The 21,996-nt window shown below is 39.4% G+C and overlaps 1 protein-coding gene across 3 annotated transcripts; it reads left to right on the top strand.

Moving 5' to 3' along the window:
• Positions 1–38: 38 nt before the first annotated feature.
• Positions 39–21,864, top strand: smc4 (structural maintenance of chromosomes 4). 3 transcript variants are annotated; one of them, XM_038693010.1, is made up of 24 exons: positions 39–263; positions 1,769–1,926; positions 2,915–3,105; positions 3,688–3,879; positions 4,886–5,062; positions 7,115–7,279; positions 7,768–7,895; positions 8,136–8,276; positions 8,811–8,961; positions 10,697–10,861; positions 10,965–11,198; positions 11,414–11,599; positions 11,823–11,984; positions 12,102–12,327; positions 12,424–12,500; positions 14,348–14,500; positions 14,602–14,728; positions 14,896–15,085; positions 17,757–17,901; positions 18,402–18,575; positions 18,802–18,984; positions 19,646–19,878; positions 20,002–20,185; positions 21,555–21,719. In XM_038693010.1, the coding sequence occupies exons 2-24, from the start codon at positions 1,779–1,781 to the stop codon at positions 21,717–21,719; spliced, it is 3,897 nt and encodes a 1,298-aa protein (XP_038548938.1). In that variant the 5' UTR covers positions 39–263; positions 1,769–1,778. The 3 variants fall into 3 exon arrangements, with proteins under 3 accessions (XP_038548938.1, XP_038548939.1, XP_038548940.1); XM_038693011.1 differs by lacking the exon at positions 39–263 and having other exon boundaries at positions 1,779–1,926; positions 21,555–21,864; XM_038693012.1 differs by lacking the exons at positions 39–263; positions 1,769–1,926 and adding an exon at positions 2,026–2,182 and having other exon boundaries at positions 21,555–21,864.
• The last annotated feature ends 132 nt before the right edge of the window (positions 21,865–21,996 follow it).

Genomic DNA, 21,996 nt, shown 5'->3' with positions numbered 1-21,996 from the left:
GTCCCCTTTTTTGAATTTCATGTTTTTTTCCCTTGCCCTTTGAACGTTCCATGGTACCTTGCGTCAGTTTGTAACGAATTTGGTTCGACAGCACAGTTTAGGCGCCATTTACAAGTTAGGAGAGCGAGTTGGAATGACACGGGGCTGAAATTTTGTGGAATATATTTGCCAAACTTTGGACTAACGAATTCTTCTTTTTTTCCGAAATCGTGATTTGGGTCAGAAAGGAATACTCTTGACAGACCGTGTCCGTATTGTGGAAGGTACATAGAAGCATTTTAGCTGAGAGTAATGACTGGGTTCCGTCTATTTGCTGAAATGCAAAACGTTAGTTCCAAACCAGAACCAACATTAACAACACGTTAACTTTAGTTTTAACATTAGCTGCCGTGGAAAACGTTACCAATACTCCGGATACTTTTTTTTGCCTTATTACATTTAACGTTAACGCAAATAGGCTTTTCGTAGGCACACACACACCCCTAACCGTAAGTTAACGTTACCGTTAACATGCAACTTTTCCGATTGTCTAACTTTAAGATAATGTTAACGTTAATCTTACTGGTGGTTGCTAAACTTTGAGCTACAAAACATTTGTCTAGTTAACGGTGACTAAGTTAACGTTACTTCAGTTAAGTTTACTTAAGTTAAGCACCCCTTTCAAGTCGTATAATGCAAACTATACGTTAAGTAAGTTACAGTTAACGTTACGGTGTCTGCGTTACAGATCCACAGCGCAGATACGTTTGCAAGTCACAGTTAGCCATTACGTTAGCTTTAGCCTTGCTGAGTTATGTATGATCACATAGTTAGCTAGCCTACGGCAGCTACGTTAACTTAACGTTAACATTAGCGAAGTAAAAATAGGACAGTAACGTGGACACTTTTTTTTCTTAATATCCGGTGGCCACGCTAGCTGTACAAAATCACTTATTTGTCAAACATGCGTTTAATTAACGTATAACGTTACTATCAGTCCAACGTTATCATAAAGTTAAATTCCTTATTTGAATGTGCTTTCCAATTAACGTTAGCTAGCGAGTTAACGTTAGGTCGCCCCAGTGTAACGTTACACCTCCGCCCCCAACATAAAAGTTGAGGGGATTAAAGTTAATATTGGTGTCATTTTGAGACCTCGATCAATTTAGGACGCTGTGTCCGGAGAGCTGCGTCTATTCAATGGCCACATAACATAGGTTAGGCTAAGAGCTGTGGGGAGATTATTTAGCTATTTGCATATTAACTGAATTTGTTTTGAATTGTCGTTACGTTAACCTTATTTTCCTGTTTTACCCAACATTGCAAGGGTCCTTAACCGTTCAACTTTGTGACGCTCAAATCAAATAACTATGTAAGATGCAGAAGGGTACTCAAACGTATCTGTCACATAAGGAGGCCATTATGTTTTTATACTGTTGTTTGGGGTTAGTGAAAGAATAGCATCTAATTCGTTACAATCATCACGCAGATTGGCAGCCTGTTCCTTGCCATCTCTTCTAACGTTATTTGACCAAGAGCTTTTTTAATAACTCACTTTGTTCAACTCAGACTTTACTAATGCTGTTACTTTATTTACTGTTGTAAAAAACTGTTACCATATGAAAAATATACCGACTAACTGTAAGATGGGCGGCAGTGAGATCAGACTGTGGTAATTATTTCAGCCTGACATCGGTAGCTGCGTGTGACCGACTTAAAGTGGAGCTGTGAGATTGACAGGCACAAAAACCACTCATAGATATGCCTTTTTTACCAATGACCCCTTCAGATTTCAAATCATGCCATCTAAAACTGCAAAGAGCTCAACTGCCTCCGCCAAGCCAAGAGGGAAAGGGTCGCAGCCTCGGGATGACTCCGAAGACGAGCTGGATGTACCCCATCAAGAAACCAAATCCAATGGCCAAGAGGAGGCACCGCCGACAACTGGCAAGTAACAAAGGGTGTTTTGGTGTCTGAATCTAAATAAGTTGTGTTCACTTAATGGCGTTGCGTGTATTGCTGTGTTGGTAGTGGCCAATTGGCACAGCTGTAGAGCTTTTTTCTTACTTAAATCTCAACACGTAGTTAGAATGGCCGATATATTTTTTCCAAAGTGTCAGTCATCAATAAATGTCTTGTGATTTTTGTGATGATTTTGATATCGTCGAGTGTACTACTTCCCCGGATCTTCTCAGCAAATGAGGTAATTTATTTGAAGATAATGAAATGTTTTATGTAGTAGACCAAAATGGTGTTTGGCTTAATTCTTACAACTTGACGATTTATAATTTGTATAATAATTTGAATGCGAAGCTTAAGATGCACGTAAGTATTAAGTGATGTTTGTGTTCTATAGAATATGTTGAAATGCTTAACTGTGTGTCTGGCTACAAGAATTAGATTTACAAACATCGACCCCCATAGCTTGTTTATGCTTGTGTGAGCACAATAGATTTTGGACAGGTCGTTTTGGCTTGGTGTGATGGCAACACAATCGTTTTTACGTTATACATTATCATCATTATCATCAGTCTGTGTTGCCAGTGCAGTTCAGCATGAGTGAAAATGTGACGTTGATGATCGAAATGCACACTTTAGTTATTTATCATCGACGAAATGAATGTGGCGCATCTACTCTCACGTATCAACGCTTCTCGTGGAGAGCGTTTCTATAATAATGTGGGTTTGTTCATAAGCGGCCATGGTCGCTTTCTGTTTTTTTCTTCTTCCCTGGGTTGGCTCTTGTTTTCAGAACAAAGAAAAATAACGTCTGTCAACTTTCTCGGGAGTCGTTGTTTGACTGCTGTTGTAACTTGCTGCCAGTGTTTTGTTTGTTTGTTTTTTTGCTCCTCTACCCCTCCCCCACGCACCACTGCCCCCCACCTGAAACGACTCGCGCAGAGGAATAAAAGTTGTACTTTTTTCTGTGCCACAGATCCGTCTCACGGGGAAGCTGTCGAGGCGGTTGATAATCGAAGTTTGGAGGAGATTCTCAGTTGCATCCCTCCACCCCCGCCCCCAGCAATGACCAATGAACCGGGCGCTCCTCGCCTGATGATAACACATTTAGTTAATCGCAACTTTAAATCTTACGCAGGCGAGCAGATTCTGGGGCCTTTTCACAAGGTACGACCAAACATGGTTACAAATGTCAACCCTGTGTGGGAAATATTTGTGTGCTGTGTTAAGCTCACAGATTTACTACTATTTGTAGTGTTTCTCAATTTTATTTCATTTCTCTTTAATTTCATATTATGCAAATGTCAAACACAGTTGCCTTGTGTTGTGGTAGACACAAACAAGTACAGAAATATAAATTACACCACATTAAAACATTTATTTAATTTTTGGAAAATATTTTTTTCAAAGAGGAAAAAGTCGCACTCCTCCATTTTGATCTAGTGGGTTTATCATACAAGGGTTAGTGATCTAGTGATGTGCTGACTTTTCCCTTAAATTAAGATTTTCATTAAATTTTAAATTTTTACCTTTTTTTGCTCCCCTCATTGCTCTGCAAATATCTGTATATTAAAATAAATGTTAACTACACCCTCTTGGAATACATTCACTATCTCAATCTTACTATGCTTAAATGTTAATATGTGCCTTTTAATGTTATGACATTTACATTATTTGTTTGTGGATGCAGTATATATTTATATAATTTATTTATATAATTTTTTACATCATCTCTCTTCTTTCTCTCAGCGCTTTTCATGCATCATTGGTCCAAATGGGAGTGGGAAGTCCAATGTGATAGATTCGATGCTCTTTGTGTTTGGATACAGAGCTCAAAAGATCAGATCGAAAAAGCTCTCAGTGCTGATTCACAGCTCTGATAAACACAAAGATGTGCAAAGCTGTACTGTGGAGGTGCATTTTCAAAAGATTATTGATAAGGTATATATGTATCTATCTATATATCAGTCACACAGATACCTTCTACACACACTCTGGCCTCTCCTAAATTAGAAATATTTACCAGTGGACAGATTTTGTTTTTCCCTCAAATTTAAAATTATTTATTTTCTATGCTCATGAGGTAATATTGCTACATGATTATCACACCAGTGACTAAACACAGACTCAAATTGATCATGAAAGTTACAACTAACACCCACACATACCATAGTCAATTCAGAATGTGCTAGAATTGATTCCTGTGTTTTTTGAATAATTTTTAAATGTGTTATTTAGTGACTAGGCTCTACTTTATTTGAATATACTGTGAAAATTCAATAAAACGAGTGTTTGTATTAAGAGACAAATTTATTCTGTTGTATTAGATCACAAATTACTGTGAAAACTGACTGTAGTAAAAATAACTAGAGTTTATCATGTTTCTGTATTTGATCTGCTGCAGGGGGTGCAAGTCTTGCCTTGCCCACTGTCAAATATAAGCCTTTCTGTTTGGTCCATTAGTGCACAATAAATTAAAATCAGTTTGCTAAATTAGTGCCATAATTCTATGAACCCTGCCAGCTTTACAATCTGCCATTTCTGAAACTTAAAAATATGTTTTTAAGGAGTGGTGTACACAACTTAAATTATTTGACTTGCTTCTAAAATTAATACATTTTTTAGGAAAATGACTGACTCTTTTGCATTGCAGTTATATCTCATCATTTTAACTAACATGTAGTTGTTAAAACTTAAATGTAAATGTAACATGATGGAATAAACTTCAGTATTGATATTGTTTATTTACATGGCAGTGTTGCTGGCCTTGTTCTGTTGTGCTTCTTCTTAATTGTTTGTACTGTGTAGTGTTTTTCTCTAACCACCCTCAGTGGCTTTGTCAGTATTATGAGTATTATCATTTGATGTGTAGAGCTACGTGAGTTTCTTCTGAACTGTTCTTCTCTAAGCTGCTCTGTGTCTTCTGCCCCTCCCCCCTCTGAGCCAGGAAGGAGATGACTACGAAGTCATCCCCAACAGCAAGTTCTATGTTTCCAGGACTGCCAACAAAGACAATTCCTCAGCCTACCATATCAATGGCAAGAAAGCCACATTCAAAGAAGTGGGGGCTTTACTCCGAAGCCATGGTATTGACCTAGACCACAACAGATTTCTGATCTTACAGGTAATTTTACTTTTTTCATGTAATTTCCTCTTCCACTTCTAACTCTGCTTTTTTTTTTATACTTGCTGTGACCATCCCATTCTGTCAGAGATTTCCTGCTTTTCGTTCTCTGCCCATTCCCCAGTCCTCTTTGAGTCAAATGTTTCATGGCTACCTTAAGGCCATGCCTGTCTGTGGTAATAACCTGTTGCAATGGAAGTGGAAAGGAGAGGATGTGTCCTCTGCCAGCCCTTAGACTGCTATAGCAGCGCATCATGGTTTGAAACAATGTGGAAAAGGTGCGAACCATTATTTGCTGCTTTAGAATTTTAAGGAAAAAAGGCAGTTTCCTCATAAATGGGCCAGCATGTAAGTGGCTGTAGTTGAACAACTAACTCAGATTTTTGGATGGGATTGACCCTCCATTGGGGACAGGTTGGACCTCCCTTCCCCTCCCTTTCCCATGTACCTGCCACGCTTTAGCAGCACGTAAATATTGGCGTGTGAGAATAGACCCCAACCCCAATATTGGCAGTGCTGCTTCAGTGTGACCGGATCAAACACCCTCCATTACCATGGCTTAAATATTGGTTCAACATTTTGTTTGTGTGTTGTTGTTTTTTTTTACTCCCACTGTGAATGTAATGCATTTCTGTATATTTTTAATTATTTTTTTTCTTGTCATATTTTTTTTAAATATTTTTTATTTATTTAGCATTGTGTTGCACAGTTTGAACCAGTCCACTAGTTACACTCCTACCCCCTGTGATTGTAATACATGTGTGATCTGCCCATTATTGCTGATTGCCCCAAGGCTTATGGGGCAATGACTCATGTCGAGGTAATGGGTATAACAAAGTGACTTATTAAGTCTCTGTTGTCCCAATTTTTAAATTGAATTTGATTTCATTATTTTTACTGTGTGGTAGTTTCAGGTGAACATTTAGTTTCTACCCTACACTAGTTTTGTGGTTAGGTGCTTTATTGTGTCCTGCTTGCCTTTTTAGTGTGTGTGTGTGTGTGTGTGTGTGTGTGTGTGTGTGTGCGCGCACATGTCCATTCTCACTCTTGTTGGATGTTAGATTTTCAGCTCTCTGTTTATGATATGGCTATGGGAGAAGACTTTAGCCTGTTCTCCAAGGTCACTTTTCTAGGCTTTTGGCTAAAGGGGAAACTGTCTATTTTGTGCATTGGTCAGAGTACAGGATGACGTGGGATTCTTCCCCTTCCACTACTGGCTTCTCTTTTCTTTCATACCAAAAAATAATATGTGTGCTCCATTTGTTTCCCCTACATATAAATTAAACATAATTTGAGACTTTGTTTTTCCTATATCTGGACTGAATTTGTGTTTACCTTGAATTTTACTGTGTAGCAATATTGTTATTCTAAGCAAGTTTATCTAAATAAAATAAATAAATAAAAATGAACACATGTTCAGACAAATGTGATTACACTGGAGTGTTTGGAGAGAACTTAGGGGCAAGTAGTATACATTGGAAATTCAACCAAAGTGTAGCTACAAGAAGTCAGCATTTGCGTGCTATGAAAAGCATTTGTTTTTACATCATTTTAAATTTGGTTAATTATAATTTTAACACAAGTCCTATAATGGGTAGTGATTGTTGGTGAGGTGATGATGATATATTACCATTGACTGTGGATATTACAACATTAATACTTGTGTTGTGAAACGTGTTGGAACTAATTTGTCAAATTGAATTATATCCATTATTTATGAAGAAAATGTAGTTCAATCTTTTCGTTTTCTGTTCTCCTTTTGTTTTGAATTGCTGTAACAGTTTAGCCTCAAAGAGAATCTCTAGAAATAAATGTTGGTACACTGTACATGACTGCATTTTGTGTCAAGTTGTGTGTGTAGCAGACCAGCATTATTGAAAGTCTAGAAATATGAATTCAGTTGACCACATATCTTAATAGTGAGTGTTGTGGGCATTTTTTTTTATTACTACAAATTAAATGGGGGGGTTGTTTTATTAGAACTTTTAGCTTTGTTTTCTGTGAATGATTGCATACATTTCTTGTCCATGTGGTGTTCTGGACTGTAACTAGGGCGAAGTGGAGCAGATTGCCATGATGAAGCCTAAAGGTCAGACAGATCACGATGAGGGCATGCTTGAGTACCTGGAGGACATTATCGGCTCCTGCCGCCTCAAGGAGCCCATCCTAACCCTGGCCCGTCGCATTGAGCTTCTCAATGAGCAGAGGGGAGAGAAGGTGACATACACTCACACATAATCTGCTCACACAGCTAACCAACTTTGCTTCCTGTGTCCTGACTTCATTTGCTGTGCTGTTTTTATACAGTAGAGGTTAGTGTTGAAAGAGGTTTTTGTTTACATATGCATGTGTTGGGAAGTTTTTCATGCACATATCCGAGATGAAAATTATACAGTTTTTAGTGTTTAACGAAAGTATGTCAGATTAGTTGGTACTTGGGTGGGCCAACAACCCCAGACATGATTCATGGCTCTTCATTGAAAACGTTTTGTGCACATATATTTATAGCGATTAGAAAAAAATTAATGGTATTAAAACTTTTATTAAAATATGTATGTGGCATCAGCAATCGAGAAACTTTTAAAAAATGCTGTACCTTTTTCTTTTTTTTTTAACATGTCACCAATGCTTGTGATTTATGTGTAGAAATTGTGTTGAAGTTTTGTCACCTGATATTAACTACTGCAATATGTTTACTATTCTAGCTAAACCGAGTAAAGCTAGTGGAAAAGGAGAAGAATGCTTTGGAGGGAGAAAAGAACAAAGCTGTGGACTTCCTCACCCTGGAGAATGACATCTTCAAACACAAGAGTCAGCTCTGCCAATATTATGTGTGAGCACCAGCACCGTTTCTCTGTTCCCTACAAGACCAATGAAACAATAATATAACCTCATTAAATTTCAGTGTAGACCCAACAGTAAAAGGAGAGAAAAAAATCTGTTCAATGAATGCAAATATTTATTAATATACTATTTTTAAACTTTAATAGGGGCACCATGACACTTTGTCGGACCCCATTTTCTTTGTTTTATGTGTAAATTATTAAATTTTCTGATATCTCTTTGCCATTAGTCATGATCTGCAGAAACGTATGGTGGATAAAGAACAGGAAAAGCAGAAGATCTTGGAGGACACCAAAGAACTCACTGAGAAAAATGCAAAGATATCACAGGAGACAGAGAAAATGAACCAAGAGCTCAGAAATGTGGAGAAGTAAGGCATTTTGTGTTCATGTTCCTTTTCTTTCTTTCCATTAGCCAATGTAACATGCTTAGAAGGTTACTGTCTTTTCTGCTAAATCAATAATGTTGTGGTTGTTGTCAGGGCATCTCTTGCTCTTCACATTTCTGTTTAGAGGCAAAATTCCAGTTCAGGTCTGGAAAAGCAACAGTAGTAATTTGTGTGTCCTAAAATTTGATTGTTCCACAAATGGCTGCAAAAAGTATAGAAAAAGTGTTGTTCTCTTGCCAAAAAAGGGTATAAACTTGACGTTCTAGATACCATAATTTTGCTATTTGTTGGCTTCGGTGATCATAGATTTTTTTATTTTTATTTTTTTTAAACTGACAAAACTTCCTTGAAATGAAAAATGGCAGAGCTTTACTGTGAAGAGCTTGCTGTGTTATATTATAGAAACTGAGCCTATTATTCTTTGTGTTTTTCTTTTTTAGATTCTCATAGGTTATATAATATTTCAGTAATTTTTTTTCCATGATTGACCCAGTAAAAATGATGTTCCTCCACCAGGAAACAAAACAAGCTCAACAAGTACATTGAGACCCAGAAGGAGAAGTTCACCCAGCTTGATCTGCAGGACGTTGAAGTGCGTGAGAAGATAAAACACTCAAAGAGCAAGAACAAGAAACTACAGAAGCAGCTGGAAAAGGACAAAGAAAAGGTGTGTTGGCCTTTAAATTGTGTCCACTATTACACACAGTTCAGTGACTTAATTAAAGTTGTTATTACTGTTTGCTACTATGCTGTAGTTTTGATTATTTCACTCTGATAATATCACAGTGGGGATTTGCAGTGTTCAACCAGACACATAATCTGTCAGGAGAGCGTAAATGTAGCCATTTTATAAGAATTTACAATACTTGCACTAAATCAAAGCAAGCTAGCACCACTGGTATGACACTCCAGTGTTACTCTGTTTATTTTGTCCCGTGGCCAAGAAAGAAACATGGGCACTAAAAATACAATTTCCGTTGCTTATAGAAAACACAAGGGCTGTTTTTTGAGGCCTAAAGAAAAAGACATTTGTCAAGGCATTACAGAAATTTGCACATAAGTGATAAACTACAATTTAACTGCTATCTGTGCCTTATTTATTTGGTTTGCAATCAAATTTCGTTTATGTTTTACAATTGTAAACACAACAGTGTACAATGTGTGTGTTTTTAAACTTTGGTTCATTTTATGTTGTCTACATTTCAATTTCAAAACCACACATAGACTCTACAGTCATTTCCTTGAGAAAGAATTTTAAAAAATGTTTAATGAAAATCAACTATACTTTAAGTTGTAAGGATAATTTGTGTAAAAAAAAAAAAAAAGTCAGGCAATGTAGTGTTTCAACAAAAAGCCTTGGATGGTAGTTGTTGTACAGTGAAATTGGCTTTTGTACAAAGAGATTGTGAAATTTTGCTACTGAAAAATTATGCTGTCATTTGCAAAAGTGTGTGCTTTCATTTTTCATACTTTTTCTTTCCTTGGGTAAGGAGAAATCCCTGTATTTCTAAATTATTAACATTAGCCATATAAGGGGGGGACCTGTTGACTTGAAAATCAAATTTCATGGCAGGAAGGGCTATCTGCCTTAAACTAGCCACTAGGGGGGTGTGAAGTAACACACAAGTTGATTGTTAGAGTGTGTGCCTGTTGATCGTTGTTTGTGCTCTGTTTTACTATAATGATGTTCCTGTCTTTTAGAATGTTTCTCTAACTTGCGCACTTACTTAAAAAATGTTTTCACACAAACCTGGAGCTGAGAGTTCCCTCGTAACTGTAGGTATAGCTTCTCATCTCCCTCTCTGCTGTAAAACCCCCATCTGCTCCACCTACAATGGCTATGCTCTGGAAACGACTTGGTCAGAGGCAGGCAGACCTCTGGGGAGCAGTGTTCTGCTGTGTGGTAGTCAACTATGGCCTGGCTTGTGTAACACTCCCAGCAGCCACATTCACATTTCACCCGCAGTTAACCCTACAAAACATAGACTATATACCACACCACTCCTTGCCTTGTTTCAGCCCTGCCAAGTGGCAGACTGTTGTGCCAGTCTTAACCAGGGCTTGCTCAGTGTGTGTTTATAGTTGATTACAGTTGTGTGTTTTGGCCTGTTTCTGAATGTGTAGCACAGCTGCTTGTAACTGGCACTGGTTAAAAAAAAAAAAAAACCCTACTGAATCCATTTACTTTATACCTCTTGTCTCCTAAAGTCTTCACTGATCCCTTTATCTCAACATCTAATTTAAGAGGTAAAGGGCTATTACTCTGTGGTTGGTTGAAGTGTGTATTGATAGATTGTGTCCTCAAGTTGAATCTAGACAGATGAAGCCACCATTGCTTAGAATCCAGAGTCGGACACATCTCATCTGTTTTTGGATGTTCTCCTGTCTGGCTCGTCTTTTAGCTGGAGGAAGTGCGCGGTGTACCAGCCAGCAGCGAAAAGGCCATCTCTGAGGCAACTGCTCGCAAGGAAGAGCTGGAGAAGAAAAAAGTGAAAGAAGAAGAAAAACTTAAGGAGGTGATGGAGAGTCTGAAGGAAGAGACCAGCGGCCTGCAGCAGGACAAAGAGGTATGTATACATATTGGTATTAGTTTGTTGCATGCTTTATTCAACTTTCGATAGTAAACATTGTGCATCGTTTCCTGTAAAATCTTCTTTTTGTGCTCTCCAGACCAAAGAGAAAGAGCTGATGGAGCTCAGTAAGGCTGTAAATGAGACCCGGTCTCGTATGGACCTGGCTCAGTCGGAGCTTGACATATACCTTAGCCGCCACAACACAGCTGTGACGCAGCTCAACACGGCCAAGCAGACACTTCAGACAACCACTGACACACTGCGTGAGCGACGTGCTGCCATCAAAGACCTGGAAGTCAAAATACCCCAGAAAGAACAGGAGCTTAAGAAGGTAAAACCAACATTGTTTTTAGATGGTACTTTGTTAAGGCAGCATTTACATGGGACATTTTGCATCTGTAAAAATAAGCAACTTCTGTTGAAACCACTACAATTCCAGCTGTACTCACTACATCTGTTGCGTATTTCTGCCCAGTAGATGGTGTCATTAGTGTGAGCTTCTCCTTTAATTGCTCCTCTCTCCCTCCCTTTTTTCCCCCTCTGCAGGATGAGGGAGAGCTGGGGGAGCTGATGAAGATGGATAATGAGACTAGAGAAGTGGTAAGGGAAATGAGGCAGAAGGTGGATGAAGCCAAGAGCTCTCTATCCTCCAACCGCAGTCGAGGAAAAGTCCTGGATGCCCTCATGCAGCAGAAGAACAAAGGCAGAATCTCTGGCATCTTTGGACGATTGGTAAAAAGCAGTTATAATATATAAATATACAGGGTTACACAGCTACAGTTTCGTTTACGATCATCTATGGTGTGCACAACAGATTGAATTTCATCATTGCTATATTAATTATCAACTCCACCTTTTTACAAGTTTATTTTATTTAACATTTTAGCATTCAGTGTCTAGACTGGAAAGCAGAAGTCTGTAATAGCTGTATTATAACTTATTTTTGTGCTTGTAGGGAGACCTGGGAGCCATAGACGAGAAGTATGACGTGGCCATTTCCTCTAGTTGTGGTGCTCTTGACAACATCGTGGTGGACACCATTGATACAGCTCAGAAATGTGTTACATTCCTCAAAGAACAGAACATCGGGGTCGCCACCTTTATTGGTCTTGACAAGGTAAAGGTCATTATACTTCAATCAAGAGATTGCAAACCGATGATTTTGTCTCTTAGAGGCTAGTTTGGTTCCGCCTTTCTGAGCTCCCTCTCATTCCCCATTACTTCCTTTGCTCAGATGAAGGTGTGGGAGAAGAACATGGCTCCTATTCGCACTCCAGAGGACAGCCCTCGTCTCTTTGACATGGTGCGAGTGAAGGATGCGAGTGTACGACCAGCTTTCTACTTTGCCCTAAGGGACACCTTGGTGGCACAGGACATGGAGCAGGCCACAAGGATGGCCTTTCAGAAAGACAGGCGCTGGAGAGTGGTCACCCTGAAGGGACAGATAATTGAGATGGCTGGTGGGTGGTCATAACATAACATTTTTTTCTCTAGCTCATATACTTAATGGCTCTCTCACTGAAGATAATAATACTGGTCTGGGTTGTGCTGCACAGGAACCATGACTGGAGGAGGAAGAGTATTGAAGGGCAGAATGGGTTCCTCTATTGGCACAGAGTTCACTCAGGAGGAGGTGAGTGCAAAATACACACATAAAAGGTTTGTGTTAATCGGATGTCTTTGAGTAGAAAGTTGGTCCTAACTAGAATTATATGAAAATTTCGAGCATTAAACACACAATTCAGGTGGCAGATGACTATTCAAAATCTATAACCTAACTATGACAGAATATAAGTCAGTGCAGCCCTCAGTCATTCTGTGCTGCTATCAGATCTGTTTCTCCTGTAGATCAACTTATTTAATATCATCCCCGCTGTTTCATGATTTAGAAGTAACCTCTTTAAATGTGACTGTGGCACCTTTTTCATCGTAGTGAAATCATTTCATTTTAATATAGTTATAAACTGCTGGACTTTAATAGCTCCTGTGTTTCAGCAGAATTTCTGCTCATGGTCAAAATTTTCTGCACATTCAGAATCTCTCCCACACATCTGTGTTCTGTCATGTCCAGAGACAAGACAGGATATTACCAGACTAACGTCATCATTTAATGAGAAGTCTATCTGCCCAATATTCTGCTGTGCATTATGTTTTTGATCCGCTGGTAGTAACGTTATTCCCTTCAAACAGTTTGCCCGACGCAGTTTGGGATTGCATGATGCATGTGAAACTGAAAGTAACTAAAACACTTTTGATCAGGCAGAAATCTCATCACAGATCCTGTTAGAAAGGTTCAGATGTTGTGTTATTGTTGCCTTATGTATCTGATAATAGTCATATTAATAGTCAAATGGTTTTCTAGTGGAACATACATTAACTTCAGCAGCTCATAAAGTGCAGCTCACAGTCCCAAACAGAGCAGGCTGTGCTTCAGTTATTAGATGTTTATGTTTCAAAACTCTACGAGCTACGTTACCACTCCTCACAGCTGTCTGGAATCACAGCGCGAGAGGTGCAGTTGATTACTCTCTTGATTACACACTTGTAGTACGCCGGTGTGGCATCAGCTGGGCGGAGTTGATTCGCTGTGTGAGTTTAATCTTATCAGTTAAACATTTGTATTTCGCTGTGTGAGAAAATTAATGGGTGGCTTGGCAGCGGGTGAAAAATGTCATTTGCGTGAGTCTCGCGAGACAGCTTTTTACCTGATGAGAATCCTTGTCGCAATTTAATCTCATGAAATCTCGTCACACACCTAGTCCTAACTGACCTAAAATTTAAAGCAGCGCATATTTGGTGCAACTTTTAGCTAATTTTTTTTCTAGATAGGAAAATGTTTTAAATAAAATGTTATGCAACAAACTTTTTCAAAGAAATGGATTAGATTTCTTCTTGTTACCGATTTTATCCAGAACTACTGAGACAAACTATAAGGCATCATCATTAAGTTCTAAGTATCATCATAAGTATCATAAAACGGTGATGTTATTCACTCAAAGGAGGCCTTATAATTTTTACTCCAAGTGGGTGAAGCTTCATAAATAACTTGTAATTCCTGTTTGGCAGTAGTATTTAAGTTTTACTGAGCACATTTCCTAGAAGAGATTTTGAGATGCTGGATGAATATGGACCCCGCTATCACCACAGCAGGCCATTAGTGTGGGACAGTGGTTCTCAAAGTGGGGTCCTAAGGGGTGTTCCCAGGGGTACCTAGCAAAAAGGGGAATCATTCATTTTAACTATAATTACATCCATGAGTTATACAATGGCAGACTATGACTATTTGGTCATGGGTTTCATACACTTTCTGTAATGAAACATCCAAAAGCAAAAATCCTATCACAGGGATGAACCTGACACAAAATCAGATGAAATAGAGGGTCTGTGGCTAATTTGGTTTCAATTTTGGGGTCCTTGGCGTGAAATCGTTGGAGAGCCACTGGTGTAGGAGAGATGATGATTTTCATGTGTTTTTTGCAGCTTGACCGTATGGAGAGCAAGCTGAATGAGAAAGTGTTGAAGCTGCAGGGCTGCCAAGAGAGAAGGCTGCAGCTTGAGGAGAACGTCCAGCGCCTGGGGCCACAGCTCAGAGATATGAAGAACACTCTGGAAAAATACGCCAACAGCATGACTGTACAGCAAATACGCCACTTCCTTTTCATTCACTGTGAAACAAACGTTTCGCTCTCAGCAAGCCTGTGTGACTGAGCATTTTCCTCCTTTCCTTCCTTCAGAGCCTAGCTGACCAGGAGGCACACTTGAAACTTCAAATCAAGGAACTTGAGGCCAATGTGCTGGCTGCTGCCCCAGACAAGGCCAAACAGAAACAGATGGAGAAGAGCCTGGAGGCCTTCAAAAAAGGTGGGATCCCCCTGTAAACTGTAAAGGGTTGTTAAATGTTGAAAACATCATTTTGTAAATGTTCATTCTCATGTCAGACTAAGTTGTGATTGTGTGAAAGTACACTTAATCTGTCTAACTCCTTTCTCCCTGTTCTGTCCCTTCATTACCCTCTCTTGCTCTCTCAGATTATGAGGCAGCATCCAGTAAAGCGGGGAAGGTGGAAAGTGAGGTGAAAAGGCTCCACAACCTGATTGTAGACATCAATAGTCACAAGCTAAAGGCTCAGCAGGACAAGCTTGACAAGATCAACAAGGAGCTAGATGACTGCTCCTCCACCATAACCAAGGCCCAAGTGGCCATTAAGACAGCTGACCGGTGAGGAAACAATGCATGTTTTACATTGTTCACACACTTGTTGAGCCATTTTTAAGCAACTAAGTTTGACTGTATTTGTTACGGTATCTGATTTAAATTGTAAATGAAACTGTACTGAAGTCACACAATTATTTAAAAAAACAACTTGACATAATGTTATCAAGAGGAACACACAACTGCTTTTATTGTTCTCTGCAGACCTTTTAGTCAGTTAAGACATTTTAGTCATTATCAGTACCTGGTAATAACTACTGGGGTTCTGGGTGTAGTTAAAATCTGCATGTCTGACTCAGCAAGGAAGTAACTCTGTAGTTGTGCCCAACACTTAAGGATGCCAACATTTGTGTCAGGTTGTACATCACATATAAGTAACATCAGCATACAGGAATGCTCACTAGACTCCTCTCTTCCTCCTGTTGTTGTCATTGGTTTCTTTGAGATCAATGTTGTGGTAGCAACTAAAACGGACATCTAGTAATTAGTATCTGTAGCTGGAACATTAAAATTGATCATGTGGGCAGGACAGCCAGCCAGGCAAGCAGTCTGCTGGAGCAAAGCGACGCTGGTGGCTGCATGTGACTTGGTTTGTTTGGCTGGAGGAGCTGTCCAGACAGTTAAGAACCCAGTGGAGATTCTAAACTGAGATGTAAAGAGGCAGCCTGTGTGAACGTGCCTCTTCCTTCATGTTAAATACAGCCTTGATACAGTTTCCCACTAGGGATGCAACGATTACAGATTTTGTTGGTACGATTATTGTCAGAGAAATAATCACGGTTTCACGATTATTATGCATTAATTAATTTCACAACACTAGTAATGACTTAAGTTGATTTTTAATATTTAATTACATTAACAATTATATTTCTATAATATGTAAGTGTCATTACTATAAGAGGAATATTAACTTTTATCGCCCAGGGGAAATTGTTATAAAGGAGGGGAATAAACTGAACTGTTACTGTGATCGACTCTCATCCATACAAGTTTTAGTGAAAATGAGAGAAAGAAATTGAGTGCAGTGTTAACTGAAATGCAGTTAAGTCCTATAGTCCTGAAAGTCTATAAGCTCCTGATATATGTTAGTGTTTTAGTGTTAGTGTTCAGTGGCTCAAGGTCTTGAGAGGACTACGTCTTCCATAATGGCCTTTTCAGAAAAGAAGCGATTTGCACTGGAAGCTGCTCAGAGCTAAAGTTCAACTACTTTGACCGCAGCATGCCGCGCAAGCTCGCCGTGCGGTGCACGTTGTTCAACGCAGCAACAAACCAAGCTATTGAAAATAATGGGCCTCATAGCGCAGCGGAGCTGTCGTTGCAGTGGGTCTGAAAGTTTACATCTGCTTGGTTTGTTTACGTTGCACTGAAAGCTTGACTCTCATCGCTACGGCATCGATTGTAAGTGACACGTTTATATTTAATTCCCTACCAACTTGCTACGTTATTCAATATAATGTATTAGGCCTAAATTTATTTGGGCGTGCAAAGCTAGGTGGTGATCCCGCAGGTGCTGCATCAAGTTTAATGTAATTATTCGCTGTTTTAGCAGGAACCTTTTTAACGGCAAGTTTTTGAACATGTGATCAGTTATCTTCAGTAACGCGCTGGTCAGTCTTAGTGTAGCCGAAATGCTCCCACACTGCCGCCATGAGCAGTTTCTTTGGTGGAAATAAAGCTTCACAGTTTGGCCCCTCTGCCATAGTTTAGCCAGTGTACAGTAGCTTCTGATAAGCACAACACTTAAGCTGGTGCACCGCTCCTGTAACTTTGTTTTAAGCAAGTTGCCACAGTTTCGTTCCGTGCAACAGAAACACTCGGTGTAGCGGCGCCTTTACGATTAATTAACCGTGACGTTTTAAAGCGCGGTTAATAGTGAAATCCGGTAATCGCTGCATCCCTATTTCCAACTCACTACTGTTCTCCAGCAGTGCTTCCACCATAGTTAGAAGGGCAAAAGATCTTTTGTTTTGCACAAACTTTGCAGTTGTGTTCATAACTGTCCTGTAATGTTTGAATGGAGTCAACATGGAACTTAAGAGACATGTCTGCTCTAACCAGGTTCACTCTGAAATCCTCCATTTTGGCTTTACATCCAGACTAAGCCAGCCCTTTTCAAATTCTGAGATGCATTTTATTGCCTCTAATTCTTCCTGTTAGTCATTTTTTTCATGGCAAGTGTTATCATTGATCTGTATTGTGTATTGACTTCACAGGCGTATCATATTAATTAGAGTAGGGTAGTATGTATGAGCTGCATCAAATCACTACTTTAAGCACCTGACAACAGAAATGGATGTGCCTTTGGCTAAATTGAAATTTAGTGTAAGTGCACAAGATGAGACAAAATAGGTTAATCGTGCTGAAAGCAAGTGTAGTATGTTCCATCAACACCATTTCTGACCTGATAATAGCTGTAATACATGTGGTTTTGACAATGGAAAGTGAGGGTTTACCATTTTTGCAGCATTGCAACATGTAGCTCACATTACTCCTCCTGTGTAGTTTCAGAGTGGGTTAACTGTGATAAATATCAGAAGTTCAAAAGTTGAAAAGCGGTTACTGACATTTTTGTTTTGACATTATCAGTAATGTTTCACTCAGACACACAGTCCTCACTAACTGCTACCCTGACAGAGGCTAATATCTGTGTCTTTCGCTGCCCATGTCCCCTCTGCAGCAACCTGAAGAAGTGTGAGGAGAGTGTGATTCGAGTGCAGGGTGAGCTGGAGGAGAACGAGAAGTCGATGGCTGAGCTCACAGAACAGCTCAAGAAACTGGAAGATGAGGCTGGGGAGGTCATGAAGGCCTGTCAGGAGGCTGAGGTTAGCACTCTTTATTCACTTTGTGCTCATTGTTTTGTTTTTTCTTTACAGATTTTCACAGAACATTTCCAGATATATTATGTCAAATATATCCAAAAGTAGTTTACTGTTCCAAGACGACATTCTTGACAGCAGTTTATTATAAATCTGGTCTTCTTGCAATGCAGATAGCAAGGACTGCATCTTGTAATTTGAAAACTAAAGAGAACAATTGCTGATTACTCCCAAAGGAAAATACAATAAACTGTTATGAGTTTAGTTACTCTTTTTAATTAAAGTGTTTCAAAGGTGCTGCTGTATTACAGCCTGTCAAAACATTTTAAGTATGCAAGTGATTTACTATTGTATATCTGTGGGGATAATTCGTAATTATGAACCATTTCTAGGTTTAGTAACTTTTTATTAAATTTTTTTTGCTTTAGCTTTGTAAAATCTCAACATCTAAATTTATTGTAAGTAAATTCTTAAATAAGTTCCGCTGTTTTTGTCTTGTCCTTTAGGCTGCACTTCCTGAGGTGCAGGAGCAGTATCAGGGGGTGTTGAAGGAGATAAAGTTGCTACAGCAGCAGGAGCACGCACTGCAGGAGGAGTCCCTCAGTGTCCGGCTCCGCATTGAGCAGATAGAAACCACCATCACTGAGCACAACAACAAGATCAAACACTGGCAGAAAGAGGTGGGTGAGGAACGGCGTGTGTGCGTGCGAGTGTGAATTCAAGTACAACTTGGGTTTTATTTTTGGAACTGATTTTAGGAGCTTTTGGTAATGATAACATTATACTTACCAAAGCTATTGTTGAGAACAGGGAGCTCAGCTATATTGCTGAAAACTGGATCAACAGGGTAACTGACACGGGCAATAAATGCTTCATGTATGTAATGTTTCTGTTTATGTTGTTCAGGCCACCAAGCTGTCCCTTCATACCATTGAGGACAAGCCAGCAGAGGAACTTCCCGTTCTTACTTCTGCTGAACTCGCAGAAATCTCAGAGCCCAACGTCATCATCAACAAGATCGCGGCGTTGGAGACCCAGTGTGCTCAGATGAAGCCCAACCTCGGAGCCATTGCAGAGTACAAGAAGAAGGTATGCACAAATATGACCAGGGATCCTTCTCTCTAACTTTAGCTGAGGTTTATAAGTTTTGCCATTAATCAACAGGGTACCCGCAAGGTCTTAAAAGTATTAAAAATTCTCAAAATAAGTAGTTTTCTTGACTTTTCCTAGGATTAAATAAATACTGTTAACATAAAAAATGTTTTTTGTGTGTACTGTTACAATTGACTACTTGCATGCCATCTGACTTCCTGTTTGGAGAGGGGTGGAGGCACTTAATACAACAAAATACGCATCTTTTTAATTTTATTTTATTATAGTGAACACACACCTCACAAAGCTATTGTGTGTTTAAAAATCTATGCGAGTATTATTATAATAAAATATTTTATTAAATTCAACAAGGCTACTTGGTAAATCTAGGGCTTAAAGGGGCTTTGCCAGTATGGCCGCAAAGTTGGCTTTAAAGTGTTTTGGAGAACCCTGATCAGTCATACACTGGATGCATTTCTTCAGTTTACAGCAAATAAACATAAGAGGCGCATTTCCTAGTTAAGTTTTAGAGTTTTCAACTAAAAAAAAAAAAAGTAAAGGGAGCCATGCTGAGAGGGTAATTATGAAACTATTTTGAAGTTATTAAAAAGGAAACTTACTCAAGCAACGATTTCAACATGTGTCACTGCGTTCTCAGGAGGAGCTGTACCTGCAGCGTGTAGCTCAGCTGGACGAGATCACTACAGAGAGGGACTCATTCAAACGCGGCTACGAGGACCTGCGCAAACAGCGCCTCAATGAGTTTATGACTGGTTTCAACATGATCACAAACAAGCTGAAGGAAAACTACCAGATGCTTACACTGGGTGGCGATGCAGAGTTGGAGCTCGTGGACAGTTTAGACCCTTTCTCTGAGGGCATCATGTTCAGGTGAGGAGAAAAATAGTTCAGAGACCAACGGCGCATTAGGTGGATTCTTGTTGATTCAAAACCTTGTCTAGATATAAATCATGTCCTTTTGTTTAAGCAATGGTTTTCTGTTTCTCTCTGTAGTGTGCGTCCACCAAAGAAGAGTTGGAAGAAGATCTTTAACCTGTCAGGGGGGGAAAAGACCCTCAGCTCCCTGGCACTGGTGTTTGCTCTGCACCACTACAAACCTACACCGCTCTACTTCATGGACGAGATAGATGCTGCTCTTGATTTCAAAAACGTCTCCATTGTGGCCTGTTACATTTATGTGAGTGTGGATGTGTGTATTAGGCAATAAGAGAAGCTGCATGGCGAAGTGTTCAAAATCTATCACTTTTAAGTTCAAAGTACATTTTAGTAGCAAGATGTTGTAACACGAAGTCATGAAAAGCCTAATTAGTGGCAAACACCTGCTTAAGCCAGTTTTAACTGCCGTTTCTGGTTAACGTTCTTTCTCAAACAGAGAATGGGGGTGTGGTTAATAGTCGGACGTAATACATTACCAGTGTTCATTAACGATATGCTGTGTTAACATCACTACACTGTATTAGTTTAGTATACTTCACTGTCTGGCAGTAGTAGCTATTACTTAACCATGACAGAAACTAATGTGCGAGTATCAGCTGTTATCAATCATACAGTCGATGGTCCTGTCACGCACTGCAAACGATAACTCCCACTACGTTTTATGGTGCGCTTACTTTACCGCGGGGGTGTGGTGGGTGCCTCCGCCGATGCATTGGTGAAACAGCCGTCAGTAAAATGCATGTTGCAGACTGTATATAAGACGGTGGCAGGTTAAAGTGCGACGTGTTTTCTGTCATCTGTCCTCCAACACCGGCACGCACAGATGCCATAATGAAAATGAACAGCACACTAAACCAAGAGGAGGAAAAATAAAATGACAACTTTCTGCAATAACTATGCTAGCTAACTACAACGACAAACCAACAATCAGACACAGTGAGACATACCTACTGTAAGTTCCAAGTAAATGACATGATAAATTGGTTAGCTAGCTCACAACGATGTTTATCGCTTTGATGCTCTGACTTAACGAGGCGTGACAGTTTAACGAGGCATGACAGTGCGCCTGCGTGAGCTTGGAGAATGATGTATGACTTATGGAATTACTATAGTCATATGTCACAACCCCGTTTTAACTACTAAGCAACTTTGAGCACAAAACTAAGCTATTTGGCAAACTATGTGGGTAAACAACATTTTAAGGAAGTGACTCAGAAAAATATGAAATATCATAGAAATGTCAATACACTGGAGGGGGGCTTTAATTTTAGTGTCCTGGGGAAAGATACTGAATCTGAGAGCTGCTGATGGATGTTACAGTGATCCAACTAAAGTGCATTAGGCAGTTTAAGAAGTGTGGAGCTAATCAGTGCAGTAATAACTGGCTCAGTGTTTCTGTTGTGTAACACTGGAATGATGGAGGATTTGAGAAAAATCACCTGTTTTTGGGAGCTGGACCAAAACAAAGTGCTAAGCCCTTTAACTGTTAGCCTACACTGTGTCCATTGTTGCTATAGGCGTTTGGATAAATGTTGACTTCATTCTTACAGTATATAAAACTCAATTGAGATGAATATCAATGTTTTCCCCCCTCTCCCTCATCTCTGCAGGAGCAAACAAAGAACGCTCAGTTCATAATCATCTCCCTGAGGAACAACATGTTTGAGATCGCTGATCGTCTTATTGGCATCTACAAAACTCACAACACGACCAAGAGCGTGGGAATCAACCCCAAGACAATCGTGTTTAAGGAACACGACGCTGTCACCGCTTAAACCTGAATGGAACTAAGGACTATCTTTTCTGTTTTTACTTTCCTTTTCACACACCTTTTTACATGTCTTTTTATTTTGTCCTTTACAATGAATTGCTGCTATTCTTTATAACTGTTTGAATCAATAAATGTTTTATGGTAAGAGATTCCTTAATGCAGACATACAAACATAACCTTAAAAGGTTTGAATATACTTTCGTCAAGTATAAATTTAATATTTGTCAGTCAATTATGGTGAATTCACAGTAGGCTATATTTAAATAAATAAATTTTAAATA

This window comes from Micropterus salmoides, unplaced genomic scaffold, assembly GCF_014851395.1.
Source record: "Micropterus salmoides isolate LMB-PRFRI ecotype aquatic unplaced genomic scaffold, ASM1485139v1 Ms_hic_scaffold_3, whole genome shotgun sequence".
In the NCBI taxonomy this organism is placed as follows: Eukaryota; Metazoa; Chordata; class Actinopteri; order Centrarchiformes; family Centrarchidae; genus Micropterus; species Micropterus salmoides.
Note: the sequence above shows the minus strand (reverse complement) of the source record. Positions and strands in the feature narration are given on the sequence as shown.